Below are 27,912 nucleotides of genomic sequence, written 5' to 3'. Positions count from 1 at the left end.
TACTCCGTCTGTCCTGCATGGTCTCGGCCGCGCCAGTCACTAGGGATTCTGCAGTGAAAAGCTTGCCCAATATCGAGCCTGATGACAAGATCTGTTCTTCCAGAAGAAAAAAAGATGACAGAATGGCGGGGTGCAAGAAGACCCTGATCCAAGAAAACGTCGAGGACTCGGCCATCCCGCGCATCTGTAAGCTTTTCTTATCAGCACTCGCGCTTTCCAATCTCACCTTCCAAGCACGGCAGCTCCCCTGACGATACCGGGGCACTGCACCTTTATCTCTCTTCTCGACCACTGACAATCCGTCCTCCAGACCCGTTGCGTTGGACGGGCTTTCTGCGACAACAGTTATCTCTCCCACTTATGCCTCATGCCACAGCACCTTCCTGTTCAAGCCTGACTAACCAACCAAAGAGCCTGTCATGCTTCACGCTCGTCTCGCTACTATCTGTGATTAACTTTGGCTCTCCCTCCAATCCTCAATCATGCAGCCAACCATACGTCGTCCGATCAGTCATCCAGTCTGTGCACTGCCGTCGAAGACGAGATAACCTGCGCCTCCACTCACTGTCGCGGGCATACCGGGATCAAGCTTCTTGAAGAGGCATCGCGGCTCGTGTTATCAGTTGCACAGCGATGGCGGTTCTCGGCCGAGCTGGGCGATATACTGCTAATTGGCGCTGCTCCTTATCTGTATTTAGAGAAGGGGGGTAGCGCCTGGACGAGATTGATATTGGTTGATACCTCTGGGCCTTCAGCGAATTCACGCGACCAGCATTACCAAGACAGATACGAAGCCTTTGAAAAACAGCAACTCGACATGGGATACCCCGATGAGCACAGTCGGTCTGGCGCGATTGAGTCGGTCGATGTCGAAGTCAAGGATGGTACGATTCCAGCTGGCAAGGCCGATGCGGCACTCGAGTTCCTTCGCGACGAGGATACGGCAGTCGTGTTGGATGTGGATGAGAAGACACTAGTGCGCAAGATAGATTGGATGATTATGCCCCTGATGTGGGCGGCATATAATCTCCAATATCTCGACAAGGTGCTTAGTAGGTGACGGTTCTAGACTGTCATGAGGTGTGGGAGTTGGCCTTTTAACGTATATCCCTAGTCAACTACGCCTCCGTGATGGGCTTGCTTAGCGATACCAATATGCGGACGAACCAGTTCTCCAACTTGACCCTGGCTTTCTACGTGACCTATTTATTCTTCGAACTTCCGACAGGATTCCTGATGCAACGACTGCCAACGGCGAAATATCTGGGTCTCAATGGTATAGCGAAATCCCAGAATACTTGATCGATGTAACTGATAAGATATAGTCACACTATGGGGCCTTATGACAACTCTGAACTGCACCGCGAAGAACTTCGGTGGCTTGATGACCCTTCGAGTGTTGCTGGGTTGCTTCGAAAGCGCAATTGCTCCTGCGTGAGTGGAAGCGACAGAAATTGATTCAGCATCTTCTGACAACCATTCAGATTAATCCTGATTACTTCAATGTGGTACAGGAGGAATGGTTAGCCAGTTCTACTATATCCATTGCTTCGCTATTCTAACCCCCTAGCAGAACAACCTAGACGTATGGGCATCTGGTATCTCGGTACCGGAACCGCTCCAATCATGGGCGCACTGGTCGCCTATGGTTTGCTCTTCTATACGAACGACCGCTTCAAGGCTTGGCAGATCATGTTCCTCATTTTCGGACTGATCACCATCGCCGTCGGAATCACCATCTTCATCTTCCTGCCAGACAACCCCATGACCTCGCGTCTGTCCAACGCCGAGAAAGTCCTATCCATTGAGCGCCTGCGCGAGAACCGCACCGGAATCGAGAACAAGCACTTCAAGTGGCGCCAAGCAGTCGAGGTCCTCCGTGACCCGCAAACATACCTGATCGCCGTGATCGTGACAGCAATGGACGTCCCCAACGCCGCAATCACCAGCTTCACGTCCCTGATTATCAAGAACATTGGGTTTACAACCAAGGAAACCGAGCTCCTCAACGTTCCCAACGGCGCTGTCAGCATAATCAGTACGCTGACCGCATCTTATTGCGCCTCCCGCTACGACCAGCGCTGTCTCAGCGTCGTCGGTACCCTAACCGTCGGCTTACTAGGGGGCTGCCTCCTCGCATTTTCACCCAAGGATATGAAATCCGCCCAGCTGGCAGGTAACTACTTGACACAAGCGGCAGGCTCCGCCCTCCCAATCATGTACTCGGTGGCCGGAGCCAACGTCGCCGGCCACACAAAGAAAGTGACGATGAACGCTGTCTTGCTCATGTCTTTCTGTCTGGGTAATATTCTCGGACCATTGACGTTCCGCACAGCAGATGAGCCAAACTATATCCCGGCGAAGATTGCGATTGTGGCGACGCTGGCGGTGGCGATTGTTTCCGTGCTCGTGCTTCGAGGGTACTATACGTGGGAGAACCGGAGGAGGGATAATCATCATGAAGGACTAGAGCACCGGGAGAACTCTGAGTTTCTGGATCTGACGGATATACAGAATCGGGAATTTCGGGTGAGTGGGTTCATTGTTGATTCTTGGGCTTGATACTAACTCGGTTCTTAAGTATAAACTGTGATTTTGGGAGCAGTGGGCAAGGCAAGCCTATCTAACTCGAGTCCCATATGGATTACTACATTAATTGCAGTTGATTTTCTTTCAGAAACACATTGACGGCTATCACAGAACTAGACAGCCCTGGGGCGATTGAAGAGGTGAGTGCCGCTCAATGGAAATAGAGTGTATTAGAACAATAAACCATGTGGGAACATCAGATCTATTACGATTCGTCTTCTAGAAAACAAATATCAAAAACCATGCTATGCAGCATAACAAGAAACCCGAAAACCTCAATTAAGCCGCAGCGGTAGCAGCCTGAAACTCCGCACTGAAGCCAAAGTCAACATATCCCTTGGGCTCTTTGGGGATATAGAGAACATCCCGCTGGTAGGGCGTGAGCTCCACATTTTCCTTGAGCCGGAAAAGCAGGTCCGGGTTGGAGGTAAACGGCCGTCCAAAGGCAACAACAACCTCGTGGTTCTGATACGTCACATCGACCGCCTCGCGCGCCGAGTCCGGCGTATAGCCTCCAGCAACAACGATAGGGCCAGCATCCTCGTACGCCTCGAAAAAGAAGTTCAGCGTCTCATCGGTCTCGATGATGTCGAACCCCGAGGCACGGGGCTCCACGAGATGCGCATAGGCCAGCTTGAACGGACGCAGCGCCTGCGCCAGATGTGTGAACTGCGGCAACGGGTCTTCCATCTTCATACCCTGGAAGCTGCTGAACGGACTGAAGCGGATACCCGTGCGGTCAGCGCCGATGGCGTCGACGACGGCCCGGGTGATTTCGACCGCGAACCGGGAGCGGTTCTCCACGCTGCCGCCCCAGCGGTCGGTGCGCTTGTTAGTGACATCCTGGATGAATTGGTCGATCAGGTAGCCGTTGGCGGCGTGGATCTCGACGCCGTCGAACCCGGCCGCCACGGCGTTGCGCGCGGCCTGCGCGTACTCGCCGATGAAGGCTTCGATCTCGGACTCGGTCAGGGCGCGTGGGACGGGGCCGTCGGCATTGGCGGGCACGGCGCTGCTGGACACGAGGTCGAAGCCGCCCTCGGCTTTGAGGAGGTCTGGGATGCCGACGCGGCCCAGGGCCCACAGCTGCAGGTAGATGTAGGAGCCCTTGGCGTGCACGGCTGAGGTGACTTCCTTCCAGGCGGCGATCTGGGCGTCATTGTAGATACCCGGCGTGTTGGGGTAGTTCCCGCCGCGTAGAGAGATGGAGGTTGCTTCGGTAATGATAAGCGTTCCGGGCACCGAGGCACGCTGGGCGTAGTGGTCCTTCACAATTGGGAGGGGGGCATGCTGGTCGTCAGCGCGGAGGCGGGTCATTGGTGCCATGGCGATGCGGTTCGAGAGCTCCATGCGGCCAACTCGAAGGGGGTTGAAGAGCTTCGTCATGACGGATGTCGGTTATTACAGGTGGGCTGGACAAAGATATGTATAAATCGGATGATTTCGAGTCAATTGAGCCAGTTAAATGGTTCTAGCGCTGTATAATATTAGAAGAAAAGGATCATGGATACTGGATGCTGTTGTTTTATTATTTAGATTGATCTCGATAACTCCGTAAACTCCGTGCCAGTATGAGAGGATCAATATTAATAATACGACCAAGCGAAGGTACGTCGAACACGAATAATAATCAAGGGCTTCATACGGTGATTTCAAAGCCAAAAATCCGTGATTTAGGTATTAGCTAGTAATGTCTGCTATATTCACCTTCGGATCGGACAAGTGCAGACTCCGTCCGTACATCCATACATATGTCAGCACTGTATAACTAGTGCGCGAGGTCCCGAGGTCTCCACTTGGCAATCCTGCCGGATTCCTAATCATCGATCAATGAGATACACTCCTCCTTTCAACTGTGCATTTCATTCGCTAGTTGTCCGTTATCACGTTATCTCTACTCGAATGGCTCATTATGATCTCCGTGAAGAATGTTGGCCACACCCATCCATAATGATGGCTGACAAAACCGGACCTCGGAAGTTTGTCTTTGCCGATTTGCCGCGGCTTTGTAATAACCGTAAATTCGGGTGCCACGAGGGCCCGGTGTACCTACCTAAACCCTAACACTATGCAGGCCGTTGTTCCCTTGGTCCCGCCATGGGAATATGCCACAATATGGTATCATGAACGACAGATTTCACCCCAATTACTCCGAATTAAACACGCTCATTGTCTCTCCAGGCGGCGCGCTTCATTCTCGAGCTGCGCATTAAAAGCGCGGACCTGGTTGAGAAGACCACCTTGCGCACCCGGCGCCCGACTGCTCACATCCTCCGCCACAGTGCGAAGCATGAAATCAAAGTCTGTAGGGGAAGTATCCGCAGCAGAGGAAGCTCGGTGTTGACTACGGTCAAGTGCAAGCTCGAGACTGTGGAGGGAGTTGTTGATACTGGCTCGCGCCTGTGTCCTTGTTAGTCTGAATGCGTATCAACTCGGGATCTCAAATAGTAAACTCACCGTCTTGCTACTCTCCTCTTCCATATGCCTGCCCCGGATCGCATCCATCTGTAGAGCTATACTCTCTCGTTCGCGTCGCACCTTGTATAAATGGTTCCGCATATCCATCATCTCCCGCTTGGCTTTCTTGAATTGCACACCAAGTACAAAGTTGCTGTCTAGCATCTCGCTCAAATCCAGCAAACGACCATCCAGCTCAGTGCCAAATGTTTCGACAGCTTTCCGCTTGCGCGTCCATTCAGCACGTCGTGTTTGGTTTGTTTCATTTGCAATTCCATTCTTGAGGGTCGTGAGCGTCTTTTCAAGGGTCTCGCGACAAATCTGGCCCAACACATCAGCCGGATTGACCCCGCCCCGATTGGGTAGTTTCGTCTTCTGGCGAGTCGAGAGTTCGTCGGCAGAGTCTTCCTCCTCATCGCCAGAGCCGGCAGAAGCATACATTACACCCAGAGCAGATACATTGGTCAGACGATGAACGGTGACGGGCACAGTTTCACCGCGGGGCTCTCTGGGCTTCCGGCCAGTCTCTTGGGTTATCTCGGTAGTTGGCTGTTCTTCCGGTGACGTGGATGCAGTCTCTGCTGTCCGTTTGCCCTTCTTCCCAAGTCTACCTCCACGAGACTTCGACCCTCCAGATCCTGTTTCCGGTTCAGGCTCTTGGGGCTGTTCGGGTTCAGGTTCAGGTTCAGGTTCAGGTTCAGGCTCGGGCTCGGGCTCGGGCTCGGGCTGCGCTGCTTGTTTCTTCGTGCGCTTGCGGCCTTGGCGTGAGCCTACCTTAGACGACTCACCCACGCTGGGGGCATCGATTGGGCTCTCGGTGTGGCCTTCAACCTGATTAACCCCATTCGATTTTCTAGGCACAGACGGTCTGCCTTGATGGCGTTTACTCTCCGAGGAGAGTTTAGACCCCGTCTTTCTGGGCTCTTTTCGTGGTTCAATACCAGCTTCTGGGCCTGCCTTTTCCACGGCCCGCAGAGTAGAGTGGTTGCCATTTACAGCGCCTCCTCTGCCCCTTCTAGACTTCTTTTCCGTCTGAGATGAATTCGTCGGTTCTTGATCGTCATTTTCGACCACCCTACCAGAGTTGGTATCCGGCTCATCAGCTCCTCTCGTCTCGACTCCAATTCTTGGCACAGATTGTTGACTTTCTTGAACCGTTTCAGATGTATTAGCAGAGACGCCACGCTTCTGTCGACGTTTTGTCTTTGCTTTATCGCCTCTCTCTTGGATTGGCGATTCAGAAGTTCGCGAAGGCCTCTTTGGCAGTTGCTCTTCAGCTCCTTGAGCATACTCCGTAGTTTGTGGTGGGGAACGACTCTTTTGCCGCGTCTTGCGTGACTGTTCAGTGGATTCGACAATGGGCTGGGCTTCATCCAATGGAGCTTTGGGTGATCGGTTCCGATTGGGCCGCGTGGCTCTCGTACTCCGATCGGGGGCAGGCCCGGGGCTTGGTCCTTGTTCCTTACTTCTCTGTCGCTTATCTGTAACAGGTGGAGATCCTGTCTCTGCGCCATTTGTCCCGAGGATTTGGCCCTCCTCTGCTTCTTTGTTCACGGAAACCTCGGGGGCAGGCGACGGTTGAGATTGACGCGTGTCATCTGTGGCTTTTCGCTGTGACACATCCTTATTTGAAGCTTCGGCCGTAGGAGTTTGGGGCGCGGGCGCGTCTGTACCCTCCGCACTTCCATTTTCGGTGGGTAGTGATTGGGCACCCTCAGATTCCGAGACCGTTTGACGGGTCGGGCTGTCTGACTTCCTACTAGGTGGATCTTTGCTTTTGTTAACACAGGAATCTAATGACGAGGGTATCGCATAACGCACTGGGTTTTCGCCGTTTGTTGCTTCGCGGCTCTGCGGGCCTGTCATCTGAAGGTATATCGTACGTCGAGGGTCGTTGTGGAAGTTTGTTACGCGCGCTTCCGGGTGTGCGCTGAGGCTGTTCGACTTGCGCTTGCGACCCTGGTTGCGAGGCAAGTTTCGACGACGGCGGAGTTGCAGCAGTTGGCACGGGTTGTGTTTGCGGCGGTTCCGATGGCTCAGGGGCGCCGAATAGAGGAGCTGGCTCTGAAAGACCGAGCGCTGGTCCCCCAAAAGAGAATCCAAAGTCAACTTTCTTAATATCGCGCGTCCTGGACCGCAAGTTAGCTCAATGGCCTTGTGTTATGGTTTCGCGGGGTAGAGGCGCGTACCCAGCTCCGCGCTGTCGCATTTGCAACCGTTCCTCTCGTGCTGTAAACAGTTAGCATACATGATCCGTAATCCCCAGGTCATTTAAGACGTACTGGAAGCCATTATGGAGGAACGGCGTCGGGATGGACGCGTCGTGTTGGTGTCAGAAGTGCACGACGCCAGCGGCGGTCGGAACCAAGCCTATCGGGGCCGATCCATTTTTGTCCCGATTTCTCCGCAACGCTTTGAAGAGTCGCCTTCCCACGCCTTTTCCTCCCGCTTGTCCAGCAATTATTCCCAATGGGTTGGTTTTGGGGTGATAGCAAGATTGACCCTGTCAAAAAGCTCGATCCGAGCCTCCAAGAGTACCTCAAGCAAGAAGCCCCCGATAAATATGTTCCGGCGCCCGACGTGAAGCACCCAGCATCGACACCCACGCCGTCCTCCGAATCGAAAGAGTCCGCCGATCCCTCGAAACCTCAGGTGCCTGCTGCCTCGCTCTTCCAGGATGGCCGTTATGCGGAGCTGTGGAAAACATATAAGCCCCCGGCCGTCGTCGACGAAAGCTCCGGAGTCCGCGGGGCGGAGCGAGTGATCGAAAAGTTCAAGGAGCGCGGTAATTCGGTACAACGAGCAGCGATGGAGAACTGCGCACTGGAACATGAGGCCTTGACATACTGCTTCCAGACGGGGAACTGGAAAAAGCAGCTCGAATCGCGGTTGACGATGTGCGCAGCGGAGAACGGCACTTTCTCGCGGTGCTTTTTGACGCAGAGTGTGAGTTGGCTACCTTCACCCCACCTGTTTCCCTCACTTGGTTGAATATATATTGATACCAGAGCAGAAATTCCTTCAGGCTCTAGGTTACGCCGGATCCTTTGAGATGGACGCCGAGAAAGAAGAACGTATTCAAATGCATGCCGACAAACTCTACCACCAAATGCTAGACTATGAGAAGCGAGTGGAAGAAGCCAAGGCAGCGGGCAAAGAACCACCCCCGCTCACCTCGCTATTCCATCCCGAAAATACTGCAAAGGCACCGGCGGTAACTGGCGACAAGCCGCAGTTTACTGTTGAGATCCCTGGGGGCGAGTCAATCCCAGCAGGGTTCAAGCCGTCAAAGCCGCTCAACAAGCTGACACCACATGAGCGGGAGCTGGAGATCCGGGCACACAATGCTCAGCTTGAACAGCAGAAGGTCTATCTCCAGGAGGCCAGTCCATTTATGAAGACCCAGGATGACGCGCGAGAGAAGAGACGGGAGAAGGCTGTGAGCTGGTTTGGGGAGACAATTGGGAGATGGATGTCGTAGTCGGCATTTTCTCAGCACTTCATTCTGTATTCTATCTCACCTTCTCCCTTCTGATGTATTATTTTGTGGGTAATGGCAATGGTAACTGGGCGGCGTTATGTGGATTCTTCCCTCGGATTTGGTGCCCGGGATATATACTCTTCACTCTCCCATGGTCGCCGACCGACAGGTGGCAACCCTCGTAAAGGCAGAAAACCTTGGAAGCTAAGAGCGAGTCATTGTGATCAACGACTCGATTACGAGTCTAGCCGAACCCTAATATGATATAGCGTGCATGAAAGAACGAGTTGCGCCGCCATCCACGCTCGTGCTCGACTCTCGTGGCGGAAATCAGCACTGGCTCGTATCTAATCGGCTCGTCGTGAGCGGTCGCGTTCCCGCGCAAACAACTCGAACATCGTCGCCGACCTCCTGCCCTTCCCCATCTTTCCTCTTCCTTCCCCCTTCTCTCCAAATACTCTCTTCTCCGTTGTTCCGCACGATATCTCCTCCCTTTGCGGCTCTTCCCCCGTTCTTCCTTCAAGCTACGCCGACTATCCCTTATCAACGGACCAAGACGGGGCAGACCTCGTTGCACTTGTTGCATCCGCCCAAATCCACCGCGGACTTCATCCTGGGATTGGTGGCTCACAGGATCAGCTCGCTGAGCTGCGGTGCTCACCATGAAGGCTTCACCGGTGCTCATATCATGGCACAATGACAATGCCCCCATATATTCCGTCCATTGTGATCCCAATGGCAAAGGTCGCCTTGCAACCGCTGGAAAGTAAGCGCTCATTTTGTTTCTGTGAATCGTTCGTGGACTGACAATCATCTTCCAGTGACAACAATGTCCGAGTACGCCTTCCGCCGTCCCCGTTACCCTACCCTCACAACGAAATTCTCCTGTCTAACATAAACCCATCTAGCTCTGGAGAGTCGAATCCACCGGGGAAGAGCGAAAGGTTACATATCTGAGTACCCTGATCAAACATACACAAGCTGTGAATGTGGTCCGGTTTTGCCCAAAAGGTACAACTCCCCATATAACGCCATCGGGCGATAATCTGACTCGGGGACAGGCGAGATGCTGGCATCTGCCGGAGACGACGGCAATGTCTTACTCTGGGTGCCTTCCGAGCTGCAGACTCAGGCTGGTCTTGGGGAGGACCGGTCGGATGACAAGGAAACTTGGCGGGTGAAGCATATGTGCCGCTCGTCCGGTGCAGAGATCTATGACCTGGCCTGGTCGCCCGATGGAGTCTTTATCATAACAGGGAGCATGGACAATATTGCTCGGATCTACAATGCTCAAAATGGTTGGTTTCTCAAATAAGCGGGCGTGGATCCCAGTACATGAACTAATCATCCGTGTCTGTAGGGCAAATGGTACGGCAGATTGCTGAGCACTCTCACTATGTTCAAGGTGTCGCCTGGGACCCGCTCAACGAGTTTGTTGCTACGCAGTCGTCGGACCGATCGGTCCACATATACAGTTTGAAGACCAAGGATGGGCAGTTCACACTAACGCCCCATGGAAAGGTCCTCAAGATGGATCTGCCTGCCAAACGCATCTCATCCAGCAGTCCAGCTCCTCCAGATCTGACCAGCCGGGCGCAACCGAGTACGGCGAACTCAGTCGCAATCGCTTCGCCTGCTCCTTCCACCCCAGGGACCCCAATGGCGTCCAACCTACCGATGGATCCCCCTCCAGTTTCTCACAGCCGGCGGTCGTCGTTCGGTTCGTCTCCATCCATCAGACGCTCGGCATCTCCCGCGCCCTCTCTGCCATTGCCTGCCGTGAAGCCCCTGGAAGTGTCATCTCCGAGTCTATTTGGAGGGCTCGGGGTGAAGAATGCCAGCATTTACGCCAACGAGACTTTCACATCTTTCTTCCGGCGCCTGACATTTGCACCTGATGGGAGCTTGCTGTTCACTCCAGCTGGCCAATACAAGACTACTCGCCCCTCTCCTACTGACCCCTCGAAGACCACCGACGAAATAATCAACACTGTCTACGTCTACACACGGGCTGGCTTCAACAAGCCGCCCATCTCTCATCTTCCGGGCCATAAGAAACCATCGGTCGCTGTTAAATGCTCACCAGTCTTTTACACGCTGAAGCAAGGCACCCAGCCTGTCAAGAACATCACTCTGGATACGTCGTACGGCGAGGAAATGTTCCCGCCTTTGCCTGACTCTGTTGTAGCAGCACCTACTGCAAACGCCAGCCAGCCGCCTATGGACCCACCATCTTCTACCCCAGCAGGAGGTGACGCTTCCAAATCCCAACCTTCACCGAAGACTACCGAACTTGGCGGTGGAGATGCCAGTCAGAGTTCATCAGCTCCCGTATTTGCACTTCCATACCGCATTGTCTACGCTGTTGCCACTCAGGATGCTGTCTTGGTGTATGACACCCAGCAACAGACACCTTTGTGTGTTGTGAGCAACCTGCACTTTGCCACATTTACTGACTTGACCTGGTAAGTAAGTTAAAACCCATTCTCAAACAGATCCTGACCAAGAATAGGTCCAACGATGGCTTGACATTGATCATGAGCTCATCCGATGGTTTCTGCTCTACCCTTGCTTTCGCACCCGGGGAACTGGGACAAACATACACAGGATCTACCTCTACTGCGCCTAATCCTGCCGGTCTAAACACGCCTTCGGCGAATATCACCCCTTTGCCAACTCCGACTCATGTTCCCTCACCGGCGAAGGCTAGCCATGCCCCAGCAAGTAGCGCAGGCTCTGCAGCACCCAGCACCTCTCAGGCACCGCCAGCCAGCCCAGCTCGCTCCAACTCCGCATGCTCCGTTGCAACCCAATCCTCCACTCAACAATCAGGAACTGTGGTCAACAACCCAACCCCGACCCTGGGCTCTGTGCCTTTGGTGACAGCAACCCACTCCGCACAACCCTCGGCGCTCCCGCTCACCACCCCGCCTCAAACTCCACTGCCAACGACATCACATGGCGGGTCCAATGCAGCTACCGGCAGTGTTTTAGGCAAGCGAGACGCCCGTACTGCAAGTGAATCTGAGAGAGAGGATAGCAAGAGCCTGGAGTCGGCCACTCCGGCCCAGCAGCCAAAGAAGCGCCGGGTCGCTCCGACTCTCATTTCGGCGGGTACGGATCCAGCCTCAACATCAAAGGACGACACTGGTAACACCGGTGCTGGCGGCTAATTTGCTGGCCCAAAGTCTAATAATACTGTCAGCTCTTCGGTTTTTGAAGTCCTGCAGAGTCCCCTCGTCTCCTTTTTTCAACGCGGCACCGCTAGCAAATCAAAAGAATTCTTTGCCGGTCGGTGACAGGCCCCTTACGATTCATGTTACTTTCAACCACGGCTCTGCTTCTGGATCCGTTACTCTATTCCGAAACTCATGCACTTGCACTGCATTTTTGCATTAGTTCGTTTCCGCACGTTTTTGAAATCTACCCAAGTCTCCCATTCGGGGATATTGTATGCTGGACGGGTTACTCATAGTACTCTCTTCACATTCGCCTTCAATGCACGCATTGCGCCCTTGATTTTTGTCTTTGCTTTGCATTCTGATGTGTTTCTTCCGAGTGAGCTTCCGGCGCCGCGTATTTTTGTCTGCTCGATTTCCATGCAATGTTTCTCATAGTCGGAGTCTGGCTGTGTCTGTCCGCTCATGTCCTATAACGGATCGTGTCAACGGCCAGCTCTTCGTGTCTGGCTGCTTCTTGCTCTACTGCTCCCACTCTAGCTTCTCCCTTCGACTACTCAACGTACTTGTTTTGGGTATACTTCACATTTCACCTGTGTTCGCAGGAGGAAATTGCAGCAAAAATGAAGAACACTTGGAACGCATTAAACTATCGGGGTGTATCTAATGCTATCGTATTCCTATCTGACCAGCTCCATCTTCGTGTACTCCGCACCGTGTTCATAATTGTGTTCGTTGCGCGTGATACTTGCATAAAAGGCCGAGTGTCATCCCCATCATAAGTGTAGAGGCCATAGAAGATACAACCCTAGACAACAGGACAGAGAAGGAGAAGTACTGGCGTGATATAACAGAAACTCAGAAAAAGGGAGAGAGCGTTGCAAAAGAAAAGAAACTCAAACCGTCACCCCCTCGTCCGCATTATCGGGGCAGCTTCCAGGCTCCCCATTATCTCCATCTGGGAAAGCCAGCGTCTGCAACACATCTAGCAAGGAACAACCAGCAGGCAAAATGGCTTTCGCCTCTGTGGCATGCGTCCCAGCTGTCAGGGTGGTAACGGCTGTATACGATGGAGGCGACTCGCCATGCCCATTTCCACAGGCATTTGTGCCAGAAAGGGCCGGTGATAATGTGAGACGGTTCGCCCAGCGGAACAGCGCCTCGTCGCCTCTCGCACCGCCCGCCACGAGAACGAAGTCCGGCGCCTTGTCAGCCGAACTGCGGGCCATGAGCCTGGACGCGGCCACGGCTTTCGAGGCGTGCAGGGGCTCCACGCTGACGGCGGCGATGTCGCGCACGACGCGGATGGCCTGGCTGCCGCGCGCGCCGCTGATCTGGTCTGCCAGCTCCGAGGCCTGGTGGGCTGCGGCGTTGGCGTCCAGGGCCTTGTCGTTGTGGAAGGTCAATGAGCAGCGGCGTTCTTCGATGGTGCTACCATCTGTGCGGTCGGCGAAGTACTCCATTACCTTGCGGATGCCGGCGCGCCAGTCGCGGGTGCCGTCGACGTCGACGAGGGAGTCCCAGGACGCTGTGTCGAGGGGCTGGACGAAACAGCCATTCTCGGCGATGAAGCCGAGTGGGGAGGGGAGGGACTGTGCCGCCTTGTCGAGCTGGTCTGGGCTGTGATTGCTTGTTAGATAGACTCTGTTCTTCTGGTCGAGAACTAGGGCTTGCAGGATGTCAGTTGCTTCAGTGGAGGGGTGGAGCTCGTCAGGGGTAAAGGTGGCGCCGTCTTCGAGGAAGAAGAGACGGTTTTGAGAAGCATGGTATGACTCCTGTAGACTATCAATGGACAGAGGGGCTACAGCGTGCGTGTCACGAGACTGTTGCATGCTGTGAGCTTCGATAAGTGCGGATTGCAAGGAAGAGTACCAGGCGAGTGCGGTGTGGGGGGACTTGCGGTCGAGCAGGAACTGCCAGTTGCGCTGCTTCTGCTGGGGAGACATTTCGAGTGCGGTGTTGATAGCATCGGCGCATTGCTTGTAGTCCCATGGATTGACGATGAGTTCGTGTCCCTGGAAGATGGAAGCGCTGCCAGTGAATTCACTGAGGATCAGGGAGCCATGCTTCTGGGATGCTAGCTGTCCGTCTTGACAATGGATGAAGTCATGGCTGGTGAGATTCATGCCTTCGCGGAGGTTGGTCGCCATGAAAATCTCAGCTACACTCAACAGGGCGAGGAACTGGGAGTAGCTGATGTCTTGCTGGAGGAGAACCAGAGGCTGGTGAGTGAGTGTTGAATAGATCGAGTTGATCCTCATTGCAATCTTAGAGACTTGGGCTTCTAATTCTGGGATTTCTGATGCGGACGATGCAACCTGGACAAGGACCACCTAGATCAGATAAGATTAGGATGCATGAAACACATACCTAATTCCATTCGACTCACATTCTCTCTCCACTTGGGGTAGCTTTCCAGAAAGAGTTCATAGGCTAGGAGTTTCTGTTTAATGCCCCCAGGCGCATCAAGTCGATCTCGCGCCACAACCAAGTGTTTCCCTTCATATTTCTCGGTAATGCTGGTAATCCAGTCTTTGACCTCGACAGATTGACGCAGAACATTGAGTGATTGATAGTCAATCCCCATGGGATAATTCTTGACGTGGACGAAGCGATTATTGACCAGAACCCCGTCGACCGACACTCCCAGTCTCCGAAGCCGGCTACAGGAATGCAGGAAGTGATGGCAGTATTCTTCCGTTTGGAAGCCAATCAGGTCTGCACCAAGGAGGCCGTCCAGCAAAGCCTCGCGTGGATTCAAGCAGCGAAAGACCTCAGACGAGGGAAACGCAGTGTGCAGAAAGAATCCGATTTCTGCGAGGGGAAGTCGCTTTCTGAGCAATGCTGGAAGGGATAGTAAGTGGTAGTCATGCACCCAGATCCGGTCTCCTGGCTGCCAATGGTTGGCGATAGTGTCGGCAAAGGCCTCGTTCACCTTGAGATACTGTCTCCAGGAATAATCGTCGTACTCGGTATGTCGAGGGCTCTCTTGCATTTGATAATGAAGGGCAGGCCAGAGGACCGAGCGACAGAAATGTGAATAGTGGCCTTCAAACTCACTGTCGCCTACAAAGACGGTCAAGGACTCGTGGTCCTCCCTGAGCGTGTCGTCAATGACTTCCCTCGTCGGCTCTGTCAAAGAGTCCGTGGGCATGCCCAATGTCCCCACCCACATCTTGTTCTCGATGATGCCGGCTGCTTCAGCGGCATGTATGGCATTTTGCAGACCCCCGTGGCCCTGTTCTGCGGCTTTGACAACCCAGTCCACAGCGGAGAGCAGCGCACGAGGACTTTCTTGGCCGGGGGAGCTCTGCCGGCTCGGCGTTCCATCCAGGAACGCAGAATCTCTCGCCTCTTGCCGGGAGCTTGGGCGACTGAGAATGGATGGTTCCGGGTGCAAGGTTGCCTTTGATCGGGGCTGATTGAACTTGCGACTCTGACCCCACGGCACAGCACGAGGCTCGTTGGGTCCAGGGCCGCTGGGATCATCCGCTGTTGGGATTTCGCCTGCCATCTGTGACGCATAGGTCTTGAAGATCTTTTCGTCTTCCGTGGTGGCTCCCGGGGTCAGTGTGAGGCTGCTGGATCGAGGGCGTGGCTTGTAGCGGGCATCCGCCAAGCGTCCAACAATGGGTATTGATGAAGAGCCATCGACTGCAGCATAGCTGGGCGAGGACTTGCGACGATGCGCAGTCTTCAGGCCAGTGGCTCTGAAGTCAATGGTGTATGGGAGAAACCTGGACGTTAACAATTTTGAGTTTGTGCTGTCGGACTGAAAGAAAGCACTGGGGGGATGGTTGCATACAGGGAAGCAATGAAGATGGTCATTGCAGCGCATTGCAAGCAATTTCGACGTCAGAATTACTGCAGACAGTGAGTAGGCATGGGCGACAGAAAACTGGTAGGGGGCGACTGAGAGTTGTAGTTGCAATGTCAGCTGAGGGGTTCTCGCTCGTAACCATGGAAGAACGGGTTGATGGAAGCGTGGACTTCTATATTCGAGCGAGGCTTTATAGATCGCTACATTCCATGGCTGCCCGACGGCCGTTGCGCCGTTGGACTATATACCTCAGTCTGCTATACCCTGCAACGGTCTCACGCATCGCTGGGCTTGTCTTCACTGCGAGCTTTGTGCCGAGGGAAATATGATGTCGGATTGTCTTGCTTGAGGGGAATCTTCTCCCGTTCCGCCACGGCCGGTTCGCTCATGCTCCAGCAGTCATTATCTCCACAAGTCGATCAGTCGTAGTGAACTCCAGTCTCTCGCCAAATGTCTCCTAAGCATCTCCTGTTATCTCTGGATATCTTGCAGCAAAGCCTCATGGGCTCCCCTGTAAGACGCCCAAGCGCAAGCAGTTCCGGAAAAATACCCCGATGATTACGGGTCGAGATCTACTGTCCGAATAGACCGAGACTTCTGGAGTCGGATTTGGTATTGCTCCCAAGAATGTTCCATTCAACGTCTGCTAATGCCATATCCCACTTGCTACCAGGTCAGCCTTAAGAGATTGAAGCAAGCAGAAGATGGAGGCGACTAATGAGGAAATGCGAGAAGCTGGCGTTGCACAGAGAAAAAGACGCACCAGAGTCGTTAAGTACTATCATCAGTATATCAAATTTAACTGTCAGGGTGAGTTGGGGTATGGACCCGTGCCGACGCACTCATTCCTAAGGCAGGTCAAGCAAGATGGTGGAAGAAAAGCAACAGTTAATATCGGTCCAATATTTAACCGGTAGAGCCATATTGAGATAGGGCTGAGAGACCTCAAACAGAGGGACAACGTCGGCTCATGTCGCCCCTATGATAGATCTGGAAAAGCGCGCATCCAAGACCGATATAACGCTAGCCGCCAGTCAAGACTGGGCAGATTGTCGCAACCATGTCATCGAACCCAGGAAAAAGAAAAAAAAAAACCGTGCCCGGACAAAACTAGTGTACAGTCAGTGCTATCAATTTAGCTCTGGAGCCATGACCATCGGTAGTTCAGACCCGCACATGCATCAGCAGCGTTGATCCACGAGAGGAGCATAAACGCGTAAATGCTTAGAGCGGCAGCAAGCACCGTAGTACATAGTCATATTCGCGCAATGGAGCACGATGGGGTAAATGGCTCAATCAACTCTGAAAAGGTCGGTCAAATAGGGCCAACGTAAGTCAAGCGGACGGTGGTGGAGGATGACGCGGAAGCGCAGAGCTAACGCGCGGTAGTGTTCCCGCTTCAATGCCGTGGCTGCCTTCCCTGCGTGATGCACGAAACTGTTAGTTCTGTCGGGCTCAACCGACCGAGACGACGACGAGGTCGAAGGGATGGGGAGGACGATGACAAGTCCAAGATGCTGATCCTCTTGGAATCACAGGACCATTGAGTGAGAACGTCAAAGGCGATCGCCGACCGTCTCCGTTGAGTTGCGTGTGTGCCTTCTTGGCTGATAAGAGCGCCAGGATTGGGAAGAACGGGCGATGATGCCACGCCGGAGCGTCGCAATGGAGTCACGTATAGATGAAGCCCAACTGATGCTGAAGAAGGTTGCGGACGGGCGCCAAGCATCTGCATCGCCATCCCCGGGCTTCCAAATCGTGGGCCATCAGTCGGAGGAGTGAGCCTCAAGATCTTGGATGCAAGGATCAGAGGGGGGTGGTGCCCCGGACGTATACGTCACGTCTTGCAAGGATAAACAACAGCCTAGCTGTGCATTCTGGGCCATGCGTGGATGATGACAGCTCTCGGCTCTTGGCGGGGAGGGAGAGAGAGACGAGAAGACGCGAATTGGCTGCGCTGGTCGGCTGGACGAGCCCGACTGGCGACGCCGTTGAAGGAAACCCGTCTGGTGCCTTCTGCTCATGAAACCCAGTGATGATAATGCGACCGAGCTGAGAAGCGACGAAACGAAATGAGGAAGTCTTGGAACGGGATTCCTTGCGTGCGGGTCGCAGAGTAATGCCACGCTATTAGCGGCGCAGGATTCTCGAGCTGAAGTGGTGTCCGCACTATAACGACTGTGGTCGAGCTTGTGCTTGTTGAAGTGAGCGCCCCCAAATGATAATGGTCGTGCAGAAACGATCTGGCATTTTGCGTGCCATTGATCAACGCTGACGCCATCGACCGTAGCGATAGTTAACTAGCTATAGCTAGCTAACTAGTTAGTTAACTACAGTACCATCTGTTAAATCGACCGGGGGTCTGGGCATCCTGCCCCAGCTCTATATATACCTACTCGTGCTTGCGTTGTACAGAAAGTGCTGAACAGACGGTATTGATTCTGGCGTCGAACGGTGTGGCTATGCAACCACTGCCCGTTGAGGCTGTGAGTTAAGCATGAAACGGGGTCCGGAGATGAGGACGGAATGGGAATAGGCTGGATGATGAGGTAAGTCGAACATGCATCATACATCTGTATACTACTGTAAGCTAAGCTTAAAGAGGATCGAGTCACTGCCCGAGATGCATGAGTCAGGCATGAAGAACTCCGCTGGGTTGCGTCAGGGGGGATGGAGAAGGGGAACGGGTTGATGAGCTAGATCATAGATATAGAGGCAACAGACTCACAAGATGGAGGATTCTGACTGCCTCACCCAGTGAACCTTGACTGCAACTCCCTTTGGACCGATATCAGGGTAGGCGGAAGTGATCAATAGGGTGGATAGGAGGACGTGTCGGGTGGGTTTGGGCGGGACCAAGCGCAAGCTTGCGAATCACCCACGATTGTATGGACGAGCCTGATTCTTACTTAAGCAAGCCTCCATCGTTCAGGGACCATCATCGGAGACGTTCCACGGTGACGAGGAAGTGCCAGGACCGGCACTGCGATGGCAATAGCCTCCAGGGCACGAGATCCCGTGTCTATACGTGGCCAAACCCAAACTCCAGCACGACCAGTGTTGCAATCCGATCGACAGGAACATTGAGCCATACCGGAGGGAAGTAGAAGTGCAACCCGGAGGCCAAGCCCCCCTACAATTTCCCCTTTTTTTCACTTCGCAGATTAGTCAGGCCACGACTGCAGTCAAGTAGTGGAGACTCTAGCCCGATCGTGTTGGCTGCCAAGACGGACGCTTGCGCGTCTCCCCAGTGCGGCTGCTGCTCCAGCGAGCCCTGCAAGATGAAGACTTCGCGTCCTTTCGTCGGGACGAGAGTTTCTCTCATCTTGACTGCCACTACCTCTGGGCTGGAAGGAGAGGGGGGGGGGGGGGAGGTTGGCCATGGCCATTGACCATCGAAGACAACTGTAATTCCAGAACTGACGGCGAAGGATCGATAGAGCACCCGTCGTCAAGCTCTGAGGAGCAGCTATCAAGAGTGCGTAAGCCCCGTCGTACAGCTCGCGGTCATGGGAACCCCGTGCGTCTGGCAATGCCAAGTCGAGATCGGAGTCTACGTGTGCAAGGGAAAAATTACGGGAAAAAAAAAGGGTCTGTTTTCTTGGCTCCCAGTCTCGCACGCGCGGCTTGGGACGCGGGGCGCTGGGGCGAGAGAGGCTGACGACGCTCGTAATACGCAGTACTCTTCTCGTATTGCGCTTGGCCTTGCTCTCAACCGTGCCCTTTCTTTACCTCGCCTCCTCCTCTCCTTCTTCCATCTCGACATTTCAACGCCTCCCCCGTCGTCTTCGACCACCCTGGAGTACTTGCTCCTCCCAGTCTGCCGCCGGTGACTTCCCGCCCTCCCCGAACCCTTCACCATGGCGGACGGCAGACCTCAGCACCGGGCGGCTTCCCAGCCGGCCTCCACCACCTACGATGCCACTTCCCTCAGCCGCGAGTTCGAGCAGCTGATGCGCACCAAACGATTCAACCAGCTCCAGGAAACCTCTCGATCGCGAGCCGGCTCCCAGTCGCCGGCGCCGCGCGCCAACACTTCAATTCCGCCGCCTCCGCCCTCGCGGGCGCCGCCTCCGCCTCCCTCGCCCTTGGGCGCTTCGTCACCGCGACCGGCCTCGCAACCGGCCTCAAATCCCGCCCTCCGTGGCCTTCCCATCATGCCATCCCCACCGCAGGATCCCGTCTCGCTGAAGTTCTTTAATCTGTTGAAGGGCCTATCCGTGACCCCAACCAAATACGAAAACCCCGGCCTGTTGGATGAGGCGCTGTGTGTGATTCCCCTCGATCGCCTGTATTCCGAGGCCGAAGAAGAGAGCCAAATCATGCAGGCCCAGGCTGCCAGCGTCGGCGGCAAGCCGGAATGGGGATACCAGGATTGTGTCATTCGAGCATTGTTGAGGTGTGTTTCCACAAGTCTAGAATCCCATCGACTCTCTCCACCCCGGTGCCAGGACTAACATCCCTTGATTCGCAGGTGGTTCAAGCGGTCTTTCTTCAAATTCGTCTACAACCCCCAGTGCTCGCAATGCCTCATGCCCACCATTGCGCAAGGCATGACGCCTCCTAGCCCCGACGAGACAGCCCGAGGCGCCAGCCGCGTTGAGCTGTATCGCTGCTCCAACCACAGCTGCGGTTTCTACGAGCGATTCCCCCGATACTCGGATGTTTGGCAATTGTTGCAGTCTCGGCGCGGGCGAGGCGGCGAATGGGCTAATTGCTTTAGCATGCTTTGCCGCGCGGTCGGCGCCCGTGTCCGCTGGGTGTGGAATTCTGAGGACTACGTCTGGACAGAGGTATACTCGGAACACCAGCGACGATGGGTGCACGTCGACGCGTGCGAGGAGGCCTGGGATCAGCCCCGTCTCTACACGGAAGGATGGCGCCGCAAGATCTCCTACTGTATCGCATTTTCAATCGATGGTGCGACCGACGTGACTCGCCGCTACGTTCGCAACTTCGCTAAGACCGGCTCCCCACGAAATCGCGCGCCTGAAGAGGTGGTCCTGTGGTCCATTCACGAGATCCGACGCAAACGCCGAGAGAACATGTCAAAGACCGACCAGCGCCGTCTGATGAAGGAAGACGAGCGGGAAGAACGGGAGCTTCGGGGCTTCACTGCCTCTGCGCTCGCGGCAGAGATTCAAAAACTCCTGCCACGCAGCCTCGTGGGTCGACCCGACGAACAGAAGCACGCGGATGCCCGCCAGGAGGCTGCGAGCGAATGGCTCAGTGCTCGCGGACATGGCCACGCAGGACCTGATCGGTCTCCCGGCGGACGGTAATCTGCTACCAGGTCTTTCGGATTCTCTAATTTCTTTCCCTAAGGGGGGGGTTTCAAAGCCGTGCTTGGACCTTCTCATCTTTGTCGACTCTTTGTCGACTGCTTGAGCGACCCATCACTCTCCAGCCGGAGCTGCCGAGCTGCCGGGAGCACTGGCCGGGCGCCCTTGAGTCATTTCACGACAACTTGAAATCGTTTCACCGATCGGAGTATACGATGGCCCCATCCGGTCGCCCGCCTCGCGGATCTCCGCTCTTAGCCGTTGTAGCGACGGCTCCCGCCCTGGTCAGATACCAGACTGCGACCGCGACAGCGAACTTGGCAGGCATTCGGGACCCTTGTTTGACTTGCGTCTCCAGCATGACTGGGGATGCTGAGCACAATGGTAGCCCAGCCCACTCATCCTCGATCCACTCATCTTCCCTCTCTTCCCTTCTACGACCCAGCGACCGACGCACCCGACATGATTCTCTATCTCCTTTCGTTTCAGTTTTATCCTTGGATACCCCCGGCGTGGAGCAAGCCCATTCTCGGAACATCTTACATCTCTTAATTCGGCCTCACTCCTGACATACCTTTTCCTATATCTCTTTATTTCCCAATCTCGCATCATGGCATTGGCTGGGGCATGGTTTGTTTTGCACGGCGCCTGTGGTGACGACTTTCCTCTTTCCTAATCAAGGATTTGCCTAGACGGTATACGTTGTACGAGACACGGTCGCAATCAGATATCTCTTTTCCTTTTCGTCCTCTTGTCCCAGCCGCTCTAGGCGCTCTCGTCCTGGGGCGCGACTCCCGATCTTTGGAAAATGTCCCCTTTTCTCGGGACTATCTTTCTACCGTTACTTCCCTATTCAATATCAGATCTATTAATCTTCCACTCCCGTTCTTTAGACTGAATGCTCAACCGTAGAAGCCCCGTAACAAGCGCCCGTTACCAAAATTACTCCTTTGATTGTGATGTGCGATCATCCCCCCGCGACAACGTTGCTAGCGCCTGTTATCCCTGCCGGTGGAGTCGACGGGCTCGGCCGTGGGCCCCTGGCGACATCCTCCCCAAATCCCAGAGAGTTCCTCGCGCAGATCATCACGACTGCTGTCGCAATGGGAGGACTTGGGAATCCTGCAGCTCTCTCGACCATGTCTGCATCCCGCTCCTCAACGGACTCGAACAAGGCGATTGCCAGCCCATAATCCAAACAATGCTCTACGCCCACCGGACGAGAGATATTTTTAGCCACGACCCGCGGTGGGTCCAGGGTTCAGGGTCCAGGGAAATCGGGCTCGTGTTTGGTATCTGCGATCGGCCTTGGATGCACTGAACGAGTTAGGGTTGTGGGAATGGATGGGATGTGACGCGTGTGCGCGTTTCATGGGCCCTGAGTTTTCCTTCGGTACGAGTGTGCTCTGTGGTCAACTGCGATTCATGTGTAGCTGTATGCCCTCCTCGAGCAATCAGCCTGTCTAGAAAGTTCTGGATTCGCGTTGATGCGAGGGGCCCAGATGATGCTATCAAGAATCTGACGGTGCAACTGGTGTCCACACTTAGGGCTAGGATGGGGGCCCATGTTAATCAGATTATCCCACTGGGGTATGCACGCATCTCCATACATAAAAATGGATGTGCATCCGGCGGCGTGGCTGCTGCGTTGATTTATGCATATGTAAGGCAGATGTATGGTGTGTGGCTATAGATAACGCAACTGTCAATAATGAGGACGAGAGTTGATCCTATGCATCTAGTTACATACGACAGAGAATCCGGCTATCGAATCGGATCTCCTACGTCGCTATCGTGCAGATGCGCCAGGAATGCTCCGATCGCCATGTCCATCACTACGTCTGTGGCATCCAGGCCAGGGTCTAGACCAAGATCCCGGATTCAGGCCAACGTCGGACGCTCACCGTACTTACACAGTACATCATGGTCGAAAGATCATGACGTTCTCAGGCCTGTCTATCACTCATGCTGGAAATGCTGAGTGCAGAACCAACCCACACCCCCCTCACGTCGTCAAGATGCAACAGTCGATCCCCCTCCGCCGCAGGTCGTCGCTGACCCAGTCCAGCTCGTGCGCGTAATACGGCTGTCCTTGCAGCCGCAGTTCCCACGTTGCCCTCGCGGAAAGGGCGTTGGAAGGCGTCAACGGCGCGGCACCGTCTCCAAGACCCGGCACAGACAAGGCCGAGCCATCGCAGCTGGAACTCGAGCCGAGACTCGCCGTCGACCCGGAGAACGACTCGTCGTCGGAACTGCACGCTTCGCTGAAATCCTGCTCCGCTCGCAGCGCGCTTTTCGCCGTCCGCCGCGAACGCTGGATTGGAAGCCCGCGCAGCGGCTCGAGGAACACGGGTAGTTTCTCCACGGACTCGCTGTACCAGCTGCTTCCCAGCACGAGGGCGAAGGATTGCAGGGCCGGGAGTTGGGCGAGGGTGCGGCAGGTCTCGAGCCACTGGGCGCGGCCGGCGGAGACGTACACTGCGCGCACGGGGTCTTTGCTCGGTAGCCAGTGGCCCGGGAATGACCAGCGCAGCTCGACGGTGCGGATGCAGTCCCAATGTTCGGGCAGCAGGGTCGGGCGCAGATAAGGCAGGGACCAGGGGTTGCTGAATTCGAAGGTGTTGAGGGTGTAAAGAAGGTGGGTGGATTCATGGGCTCTAGGGACGAGGGGGTCTGGTTAGAATCTCGCACGAGGGGACGATATGCCAGTCCAGTCAGCACCGGGGAGGAGCAGGGCAGATGCCATGCTCCGGCTCAAAGCGTACATTTGTCGACATGTCAATGCCAGTCCCAGCAGCCTCTCCCGGTCTTGATGGCCGGGGAGGTCCCCTTCCTTCACGGGCTGGGGGATGCCTCCGCCATGACAGATCTCGCAGAATGGCTCGCGCGCCCTGCGAGGACTCGTGTCTTGGTCTCTGTTTATGTCTGATGAGCCCGTCGCGCCGAGCGGGCAAACTACATGTCCCAGTCGCTGGTGGCTGCGCTGGATGATGTGCAGGCGCAGACCCCCCAGGGCCATTTCCCAGATCATCAAGCGCAACTCGGGCGACAAACGCGATAGCAGTTGGCATTGGGGCTGTGGCTGCGCGGCCGCGAGAGTGCGGCGACGGGCGCGCGCGAGGGGAGCGGGCTTGTTGCCTGTCGCGCAGCACGTTAGTCTCGAAGCCCGGGGAAACGCGGAGGAGAGTACCGCTGAACCGATTGGAAGAATCCACGCAGGGGAACCAGGAACCCACTCACTTTGGTATCGTTGGGCGAGCACATCTTCCCAGGAGAACACGCCCTTGATGCGAGCCATGGCTGAGCCGGTGAGTTTTCCTCTTGTCCTCGCTTGATTGGGGACTTCAACACGACTCGCGGCCCTCCAACGGTAGATATATGGGCGTCCGGGAAATGATCCGGCTTGCGTTCGTCCTGCTGATCAAGCCATGGACTCGGCCGGAGCCTGAAACGAGTTCCATTCGATCCGAACGGGCAGCAACCGGGGGTTACATATAGTTACATATACAGAAGTAAAAGAAAAGGCGGGAAAACAAGGAATCAAGCACGCATCCGACCTCGGATGGTGAGAGAGTCGGTGAGCGCGATAAAGGATTCATTTGCAGATAACGCGCGGTGGGGAGTCGAGAAAATGGCCTAGCGGCGTCTATTCTCGACTTGATCTTTGATCTAGCCCGGCTTCGGGTATTACGATTGCGGATGGCGTGGGACAGAGGCATTTGGCATTGGATCCTCGGGTTTTATTAACAGTAGCAGTAACAGTAACGACCGGCCTAGTGTACAAATAACAGACATTATCCCGCCGAGATCCTTCCCTGCGCCTAAAATCTAATGCGCACGAGTCACCGATCTTCTACGCACAGAAACTGTTGAACTCGCCGTAGTACTGGCAGCGGTAGCACCGGCTGCCAGAGTATTGGTCGCGCACGACACCTTGAGCCCATCCGTAAACTTGGCCAGCCCAGCCGGCTGGAGCTCGTCGATCGTGCTGGGCGCCGGCAGCGTGCCCACATACGCATTGAAGTTGTAGATGCCGCAGGGGCAGGTGTCAACAATATTCTTCAGGCTGGTGCCCGACAGGACCGTCTCTCCGCTCCGCGTCACGGTGAACGTCTGCGAGCCCACACCCATCGGCGCCGACCACGCACTCACGCCAGCCGGGGCCTGGAAGGTGGTGGACTGGCTGCCGGACTGCACGACGAGCTGCGCGGCCTCCTTCAGCAGCGCAACCACAAACACCTCGTCCGCCATCGATTCCCAGCCGTCTGGCCGGCTGCCCGTGTTGTCGGTCGAAGCGCAGTTGACATCTTTGGGAGTCGGGCGGTACCAGTATACCAGCTGGTCCTCAGTGACATAGTTATCAGGGTCTGTGGAGCCGGCCTTGAAGGCGGCGATGAAGGGCTTGGCCATATCCCGCCAGCCATCGTGCGGCCTGTTGTGATGGGCATGTCAGTCGTTGTGAAGAACGTACGCTTTCCGAGGAGACTTACATGTCCATCACCCACTTGGAGGCTCCGTCGTCCGAGTGAGGCGACGACAGCGGTCCGATGTAGTGAGACTCGCCGTAGTCGTTCCAGGTGATCACCTCCACGAAACGAGGCTGGAGCGTCAAGACCTCGCGCCAACGGTTGTACCAAAGCAGATCCGAAGGGAACACCCAGTTTTTGCTATACGAGACCTCGGCTCCATAGTGCGTGAAGAACCAAGGCGAGACAGCTGGTACAATGCAAATGATCAGCGGGGCACCGAAGGTGGTTGTTGCTGTGGGACTCACGCGCAATATAGGCCTTCCCACCCAGGGCATTGATGTAGGACTGGTCGCCACTGGGGACGGTGACTTTGCTGCTCACCGTCGGTGCTCTGTTGGCACCGTTGCTGGGCCAAGCCATCCAATTCAGAGCACCTTGAATGGCACCAAAGTCGCCACCGCTGGGTTCGAAGTTGGGCGCGAAGAAGAGAGACTGGCCAGCGGCGGCCTCAATGGCACTGACATCAACCCCATTACCGCTAAACGACGACACAAAGACCTTGCCGTCCACCGTGAGCTGGGCAGGGTAGCTGGCATATTGCTTGACCTTGGCACCGATGCCACTGCCGTCAGAGGTACTCCAGTAGCTGAAGTCGAAGGAAAGGAAGAGCTTCATGCCATATTTTGCGGCGGAGGTGTAGGCGTAGCCCAGTTGAGTGTCGGTAAACGAGTCGGTGCCAATGTCCAAGGCAAAGGCGTCGATTCCAGTGTCTTTGGCAAGCTTCATGTCTTGATCCCAGTCACTCGAACTTGTCCGTTCGCCAACAATGCCAACCTAGATATGACCATGGGTTAACACCGAGAGGATTTGGAAGTGCTGATCATATACCATGAATAGGCGACAATACTCACCATAAAGTGACTGAACACCAACTTGTTCCCGGTGGCAGCCGAGGTGCTGGTGGATGAAGCTGCCGCGGAGCTTGCAGGTGTAGCCGTGCTGGCGATCGCGTAGTAGGGCTTGGGGACAGCCATGGTGAACGGCGCCAGGAGTCCTACCAGGACAAGTGAGAGAAGGTTCTGCAACATGCTATCGGATAGCAGGAGGCGGTGAATAAAATGGGGTATCGTTCGTAGATCAACTACGAGCTTCAGAAAACGAATGAAGTAAAAGGCTTCTGTGACCGTGCACAGTAGAGAAAAAGAATGACTTGACGGGAGTGGAAAACGAAGAACAAAGAACGAACTCACTGAGCAGCAGTGAAAAACGATGCTCAGCTCAAAGCGAGAAAATGTCCTGCTATTAAAATATCTTCACTACAATCTGCGCCTGGCGGAAGTTCATGCAAGGTACAAATTACTCCTACGATCCTTTTGGACTCAGTATAGATGCCCCCTTCACCCCTGAGCCCCAACCATTGGTCTATGCTCGATTCATGGACGGCAAAAGGCGCCTCATTTACAGCGCTACTAGGGCTTACGGGCTTGCAACAGTATGTACATATCACCCTGTCAGACCAACAGACTCGGCATTAACCAGCAGCAGGATTCGCGGATTCATTTAGCTCCGACATTAGCGCCGGCAGAAGGGGCTAATGTAGCAGATCGGCATGTTTCACGCTTACTTTTTTGATGATGACAAGGGACCTCCCAACTGATTATGATTGCTGGTATAATTGCATTAGATTTGGTCAGGATGATACCCTGCTTCAAGATCCCGAGTGCTCGTTTCAAGCTTCCCCTAACCCTCGCTAATTTAGACTAGGATCGGGGGTTCGCGTGTACCTGTCATCCCCCGCTATACCTTAAAAGTACTCAAGTATCTCGCCTTATGCAGTTAAGATGAGCTCTCGCAAGGCTGGGCCGAGCATCCGTAATCAAGTTTTGCTCCCTGTTGGATAGCCCCCCGGGGTGACTCCGACCCCGTTTCTTCTGCGACAGACCAAGCGTTGCATGCGATGAGGTCGACCAAGAACACACCTGCAGCATGTCTGCAGCCCATAATCGAGGAGAAGGAGGCGCCAACGCAAAGTATACTTGCATAGACCCGCCCCCAACGCTGATCGAGATGGCTTACTGCCGACCACGCTTTGGCCAACTTTGCGAGCCCCCAAACGTCAGCACTGACACCAATGGGTCCCCGGGAAATAACTAGCTAACTATTACCGTCCTCATGGAGATGACATGAGGCCGCTCAATACAACAGCTATTTCCCTTCTGCCTGAGTGTGCACCTTCTCCCGGAGCGACTCGATTAAGCGCTGATCGTGTGACGGCGCATATTGGTCATTCTCGGCGCTTGGAAAGGAACACTGAAAGCATGGTCCCCGTCATGGCTACGGTGGAAGAGCAAAAATTCCATCTGGTGTGAAATGCCTTCCGTCATCTGAGAGCAACTCCAGGGTAAATCATGGGTCGGTATAAAATTAAACACTGTCTACACAGCCCCAAGCGGCCGCATTGATCGCGCCAGAACTACGACCGGAGAGTAAGCATGGCACTGGAATATCCTTCTTGAATCATGCAATTCTGATTTCAGAGCGTGGGCCCCACAAGGAGGTTCCATGGCCCCCGATACTACCGCAGATCGAATGCCTTTCTGATTCGACGTCGTCGCGAAAGGAAGGAGATTTCGCC

General features: G+C 54.8%; 10 protein-coding genes across 10 annotated transcripts; 5 read left to right on the top strand and 5 right to left on the bottom strand.

The window, feature by feature from the left end:
• Nucleotides 1-122: 122 nt before the first annotated feature.
• Nucleotides 123-2,593, top strand: N7459_008806 (putative MFS transporter; the record flags this gene model as incomplete). Its single annotated transcript, XM_056947974.1, has 7 exons — nucleotides 123-186; nucleotides 489-1,052; nucleotides 1,115-1,276; nucleotides 1,326-1,434; nucleotides 1,485-1,522; nucleotides 1,574-2,529; nucleotides 2,582-2,593. The coding sequence occupies 7 exons, from the start codon at nucleotides 123-125 to the stop codon at nucleotides 2,591-2,593; spliced, it is 1,905 nt and encodes a 634-aa protein (XP_056797484.1).
• A 275-nt stretch (nucleotides 2,594-2,868) lies between these two features.
• Nucleotides 2,869-3,975, bottom strand: N7459_008805 (alkene reductase; the record flags this gene model as incomplete). Its single annotated transcript, XM_056947973.1, has 1 exon — nucleotides 2,869-3,975. One exon carries the CDS (start codon nucleotides 3,973-3,975, stop codon nucleotides 2,869-2,871), a length of 1,107 nt encoding a protein of 368 aa, XP_056797483.1.
• Nucleotides 3,976-4,755: 780 nt separating this feature from the next.
• Nucleotides 4,756-7,338, bottom strand: N7459_008804 (uncharacterized protein; the record flags this gene model as incomplete). Its single annotated transcript, XM_056947972.1, has 5 exons — nucleotides 4,756-4,989; nucleotides 5,047-6,815; nucleotides 6,868-7,175; nucleotides 7,236-7,275; nucleotides 7,329-7,338. 5 exons carry the CDS (start codon nucleotides 7,336-7,338, stop codon nucleotides 4,756-4,758), a joined length of 2,361 nt encoding a protein of 786 aa, XP_056797482.1.
• Nucleotides 7,339-7,515: 177 nt separating this feature from the next.
• On the top strand, nucleotides 7,516-8,527 carry N7459_008803 (uncharacterized protein; the record flags this gene model as incomplete). Its single annotated transcript, XM_056947971.1, has 2 exons — nucleotides 7,516-7,992; nucleotides 8,060-8,527. 2 exons carry the CDS (start codon nucleotides 7,516-7,518, stop codon nucleotides 8,525-8,527), a joined length of 945 nt encoding a protein of 314 aa, XP_056797481.1.
• Nucleotides 8,528-9,189: 662 nt separating this feature from the next.
• On the top strand, nucleotides 9,190-11,700 carry N7459_008802 (uncharacterized protein; the record flags this gene model as incomplete). Its single annotated transcript, XM_056947970.1, has 6 exons — nucleotides 9,190-9,293; nucleotides 9,349-9,364; nucleotides 9,436-9,538; nucleotides 9,589-9,825; nucleotides 9,888-10,992; nucleotides 11,040-11,700. The coding sequence occupies 6 exons, from the start codon at nucleotides 9,190-9,192 to the stop codon at nucleotides 11,698-11,700; spliced, it is 2,226 nt and encodes a 741-aa protein (XP_056797480.1).
• Nucleotides 11,701-12,602: 902 nt separating this feature from the next.
• N7459_008801 (trehalose-6-phosphate synthase) lies at nucleotides 12,603-15,534 on the bottom strand (the record flags this gene model as incomplete). The annotated part of the gene is made up of 3 exons (XM_056947969.1): nucleotides 12,603-14,039; nucleotides 14,096-15,443; nucleotides 15,512-15,534. 3 exons carry the CDS (start codon nucleotides 15,532-15,534, stop codon nucleotides 12,603-12,605), a joined length of 2,808 nt encoding a protein of 935 aa, XP_056797479.1.
• A 3,852-nt stretch (nucleotides 15,535-19,386) lies between these two features.
• Nucleotides 19,387-20,808, top strand: png1 (peptide-N4-(N-acetyl-beta-glucosaminyl)asparagine amidase; the record flags this gene model as incomplete). Its single annotated transcript, XM_056947968.1, has 2 exons — nucleotides 19,387-19,925; nucleotides 20,001-20,808. 2 exons carry the CDS (start codon nucleotides 19,387-19,389, stop codon nucleotides 20,806-20,808), a joined length of 1,347 nt encoding a protein of 448 aa, XP_056797478.1.
• Nucleotides 20,809-21,767: 959 nt separating this feature from the next.
• N7459_008799 (uncharacterized protein) lies at nucleotides 21,768-22,001 on the top strand (the record flags this gene model as incomplete). Its single annotated transcript, XM_056947967.1, has 1 exon — nucleotides 21,768-22,001. One exon carries the CDS (start codon nucleotides 21,768-21,770, stop codon nucleotides 21,999-22,001), a length of 234 nt encoding a protein of 77 aa, XP_056797477.1.
• An 812-nt stretch (nucleotides 22,002-22,813) lies between these two features.
• Nucleotides 22,814-24,106, bottom strand: N7459_008798 (uncharacterized protein; the record flags this gene model as incomplete). Its single annotated transcript, XM_056947966.1, has 3 exons — nucleotides 22,814-23,465; nucleotides 23,574-23,946; nucleotides 24,049-24,106. 3 exons carry the CDS (start codon nucleotides 24,104-24,106, stop codon nucleotides 22,814-22,816), a joined length of 1,083 nt encoding a protein of 360 aa, XP_056797476.1.
• Nucleotides 24,107-24,636: 530 nt separating this feature from the next.
• N7459_008797 (glycoside hydrolase family 71 protein) lies at nucleotides 24,637-26,365 on the bottom strand (the record flags this gene model as incomplete). Its single annotated transcript, XM_056947965.1, has 4 exons — nucleotides 24,637-25,240; nucleotides 25,299-25,524; nucleotides 25,583-26,111; nucleotides 26,189-26,365. 4 exons carry the CDS (start codon nucleotides 26,363-26,365, stop codon nucleotides 24,637-24,639), a joined length of 1,536 nt encoding a protein of 511 aa, XP_056797475.1.
• Nucleotides 26,366-27,912: the final 1,547 nt, after the last annotated feature.

Source organism: Penicillium hispanicum (assembly GCF_028827665.1).
Source record: "Penicillium hispanicum strain IBT 35686 chromosome Unknown utg000007l_segment0_segment0, whole genome shotgun sequence".
Classification (NCBI taxonomy): Eukaryota; Fungi; Ascomycota; class Eurotiomycetes; order Eurotiales; family Aspergillaceae; genus Penicillium; species Penicillium hispanicum.
Note: the sequence above shows the minus strand (reverse complement) of the source record. Positions and strands in the feature narration are given on the sequence as shown.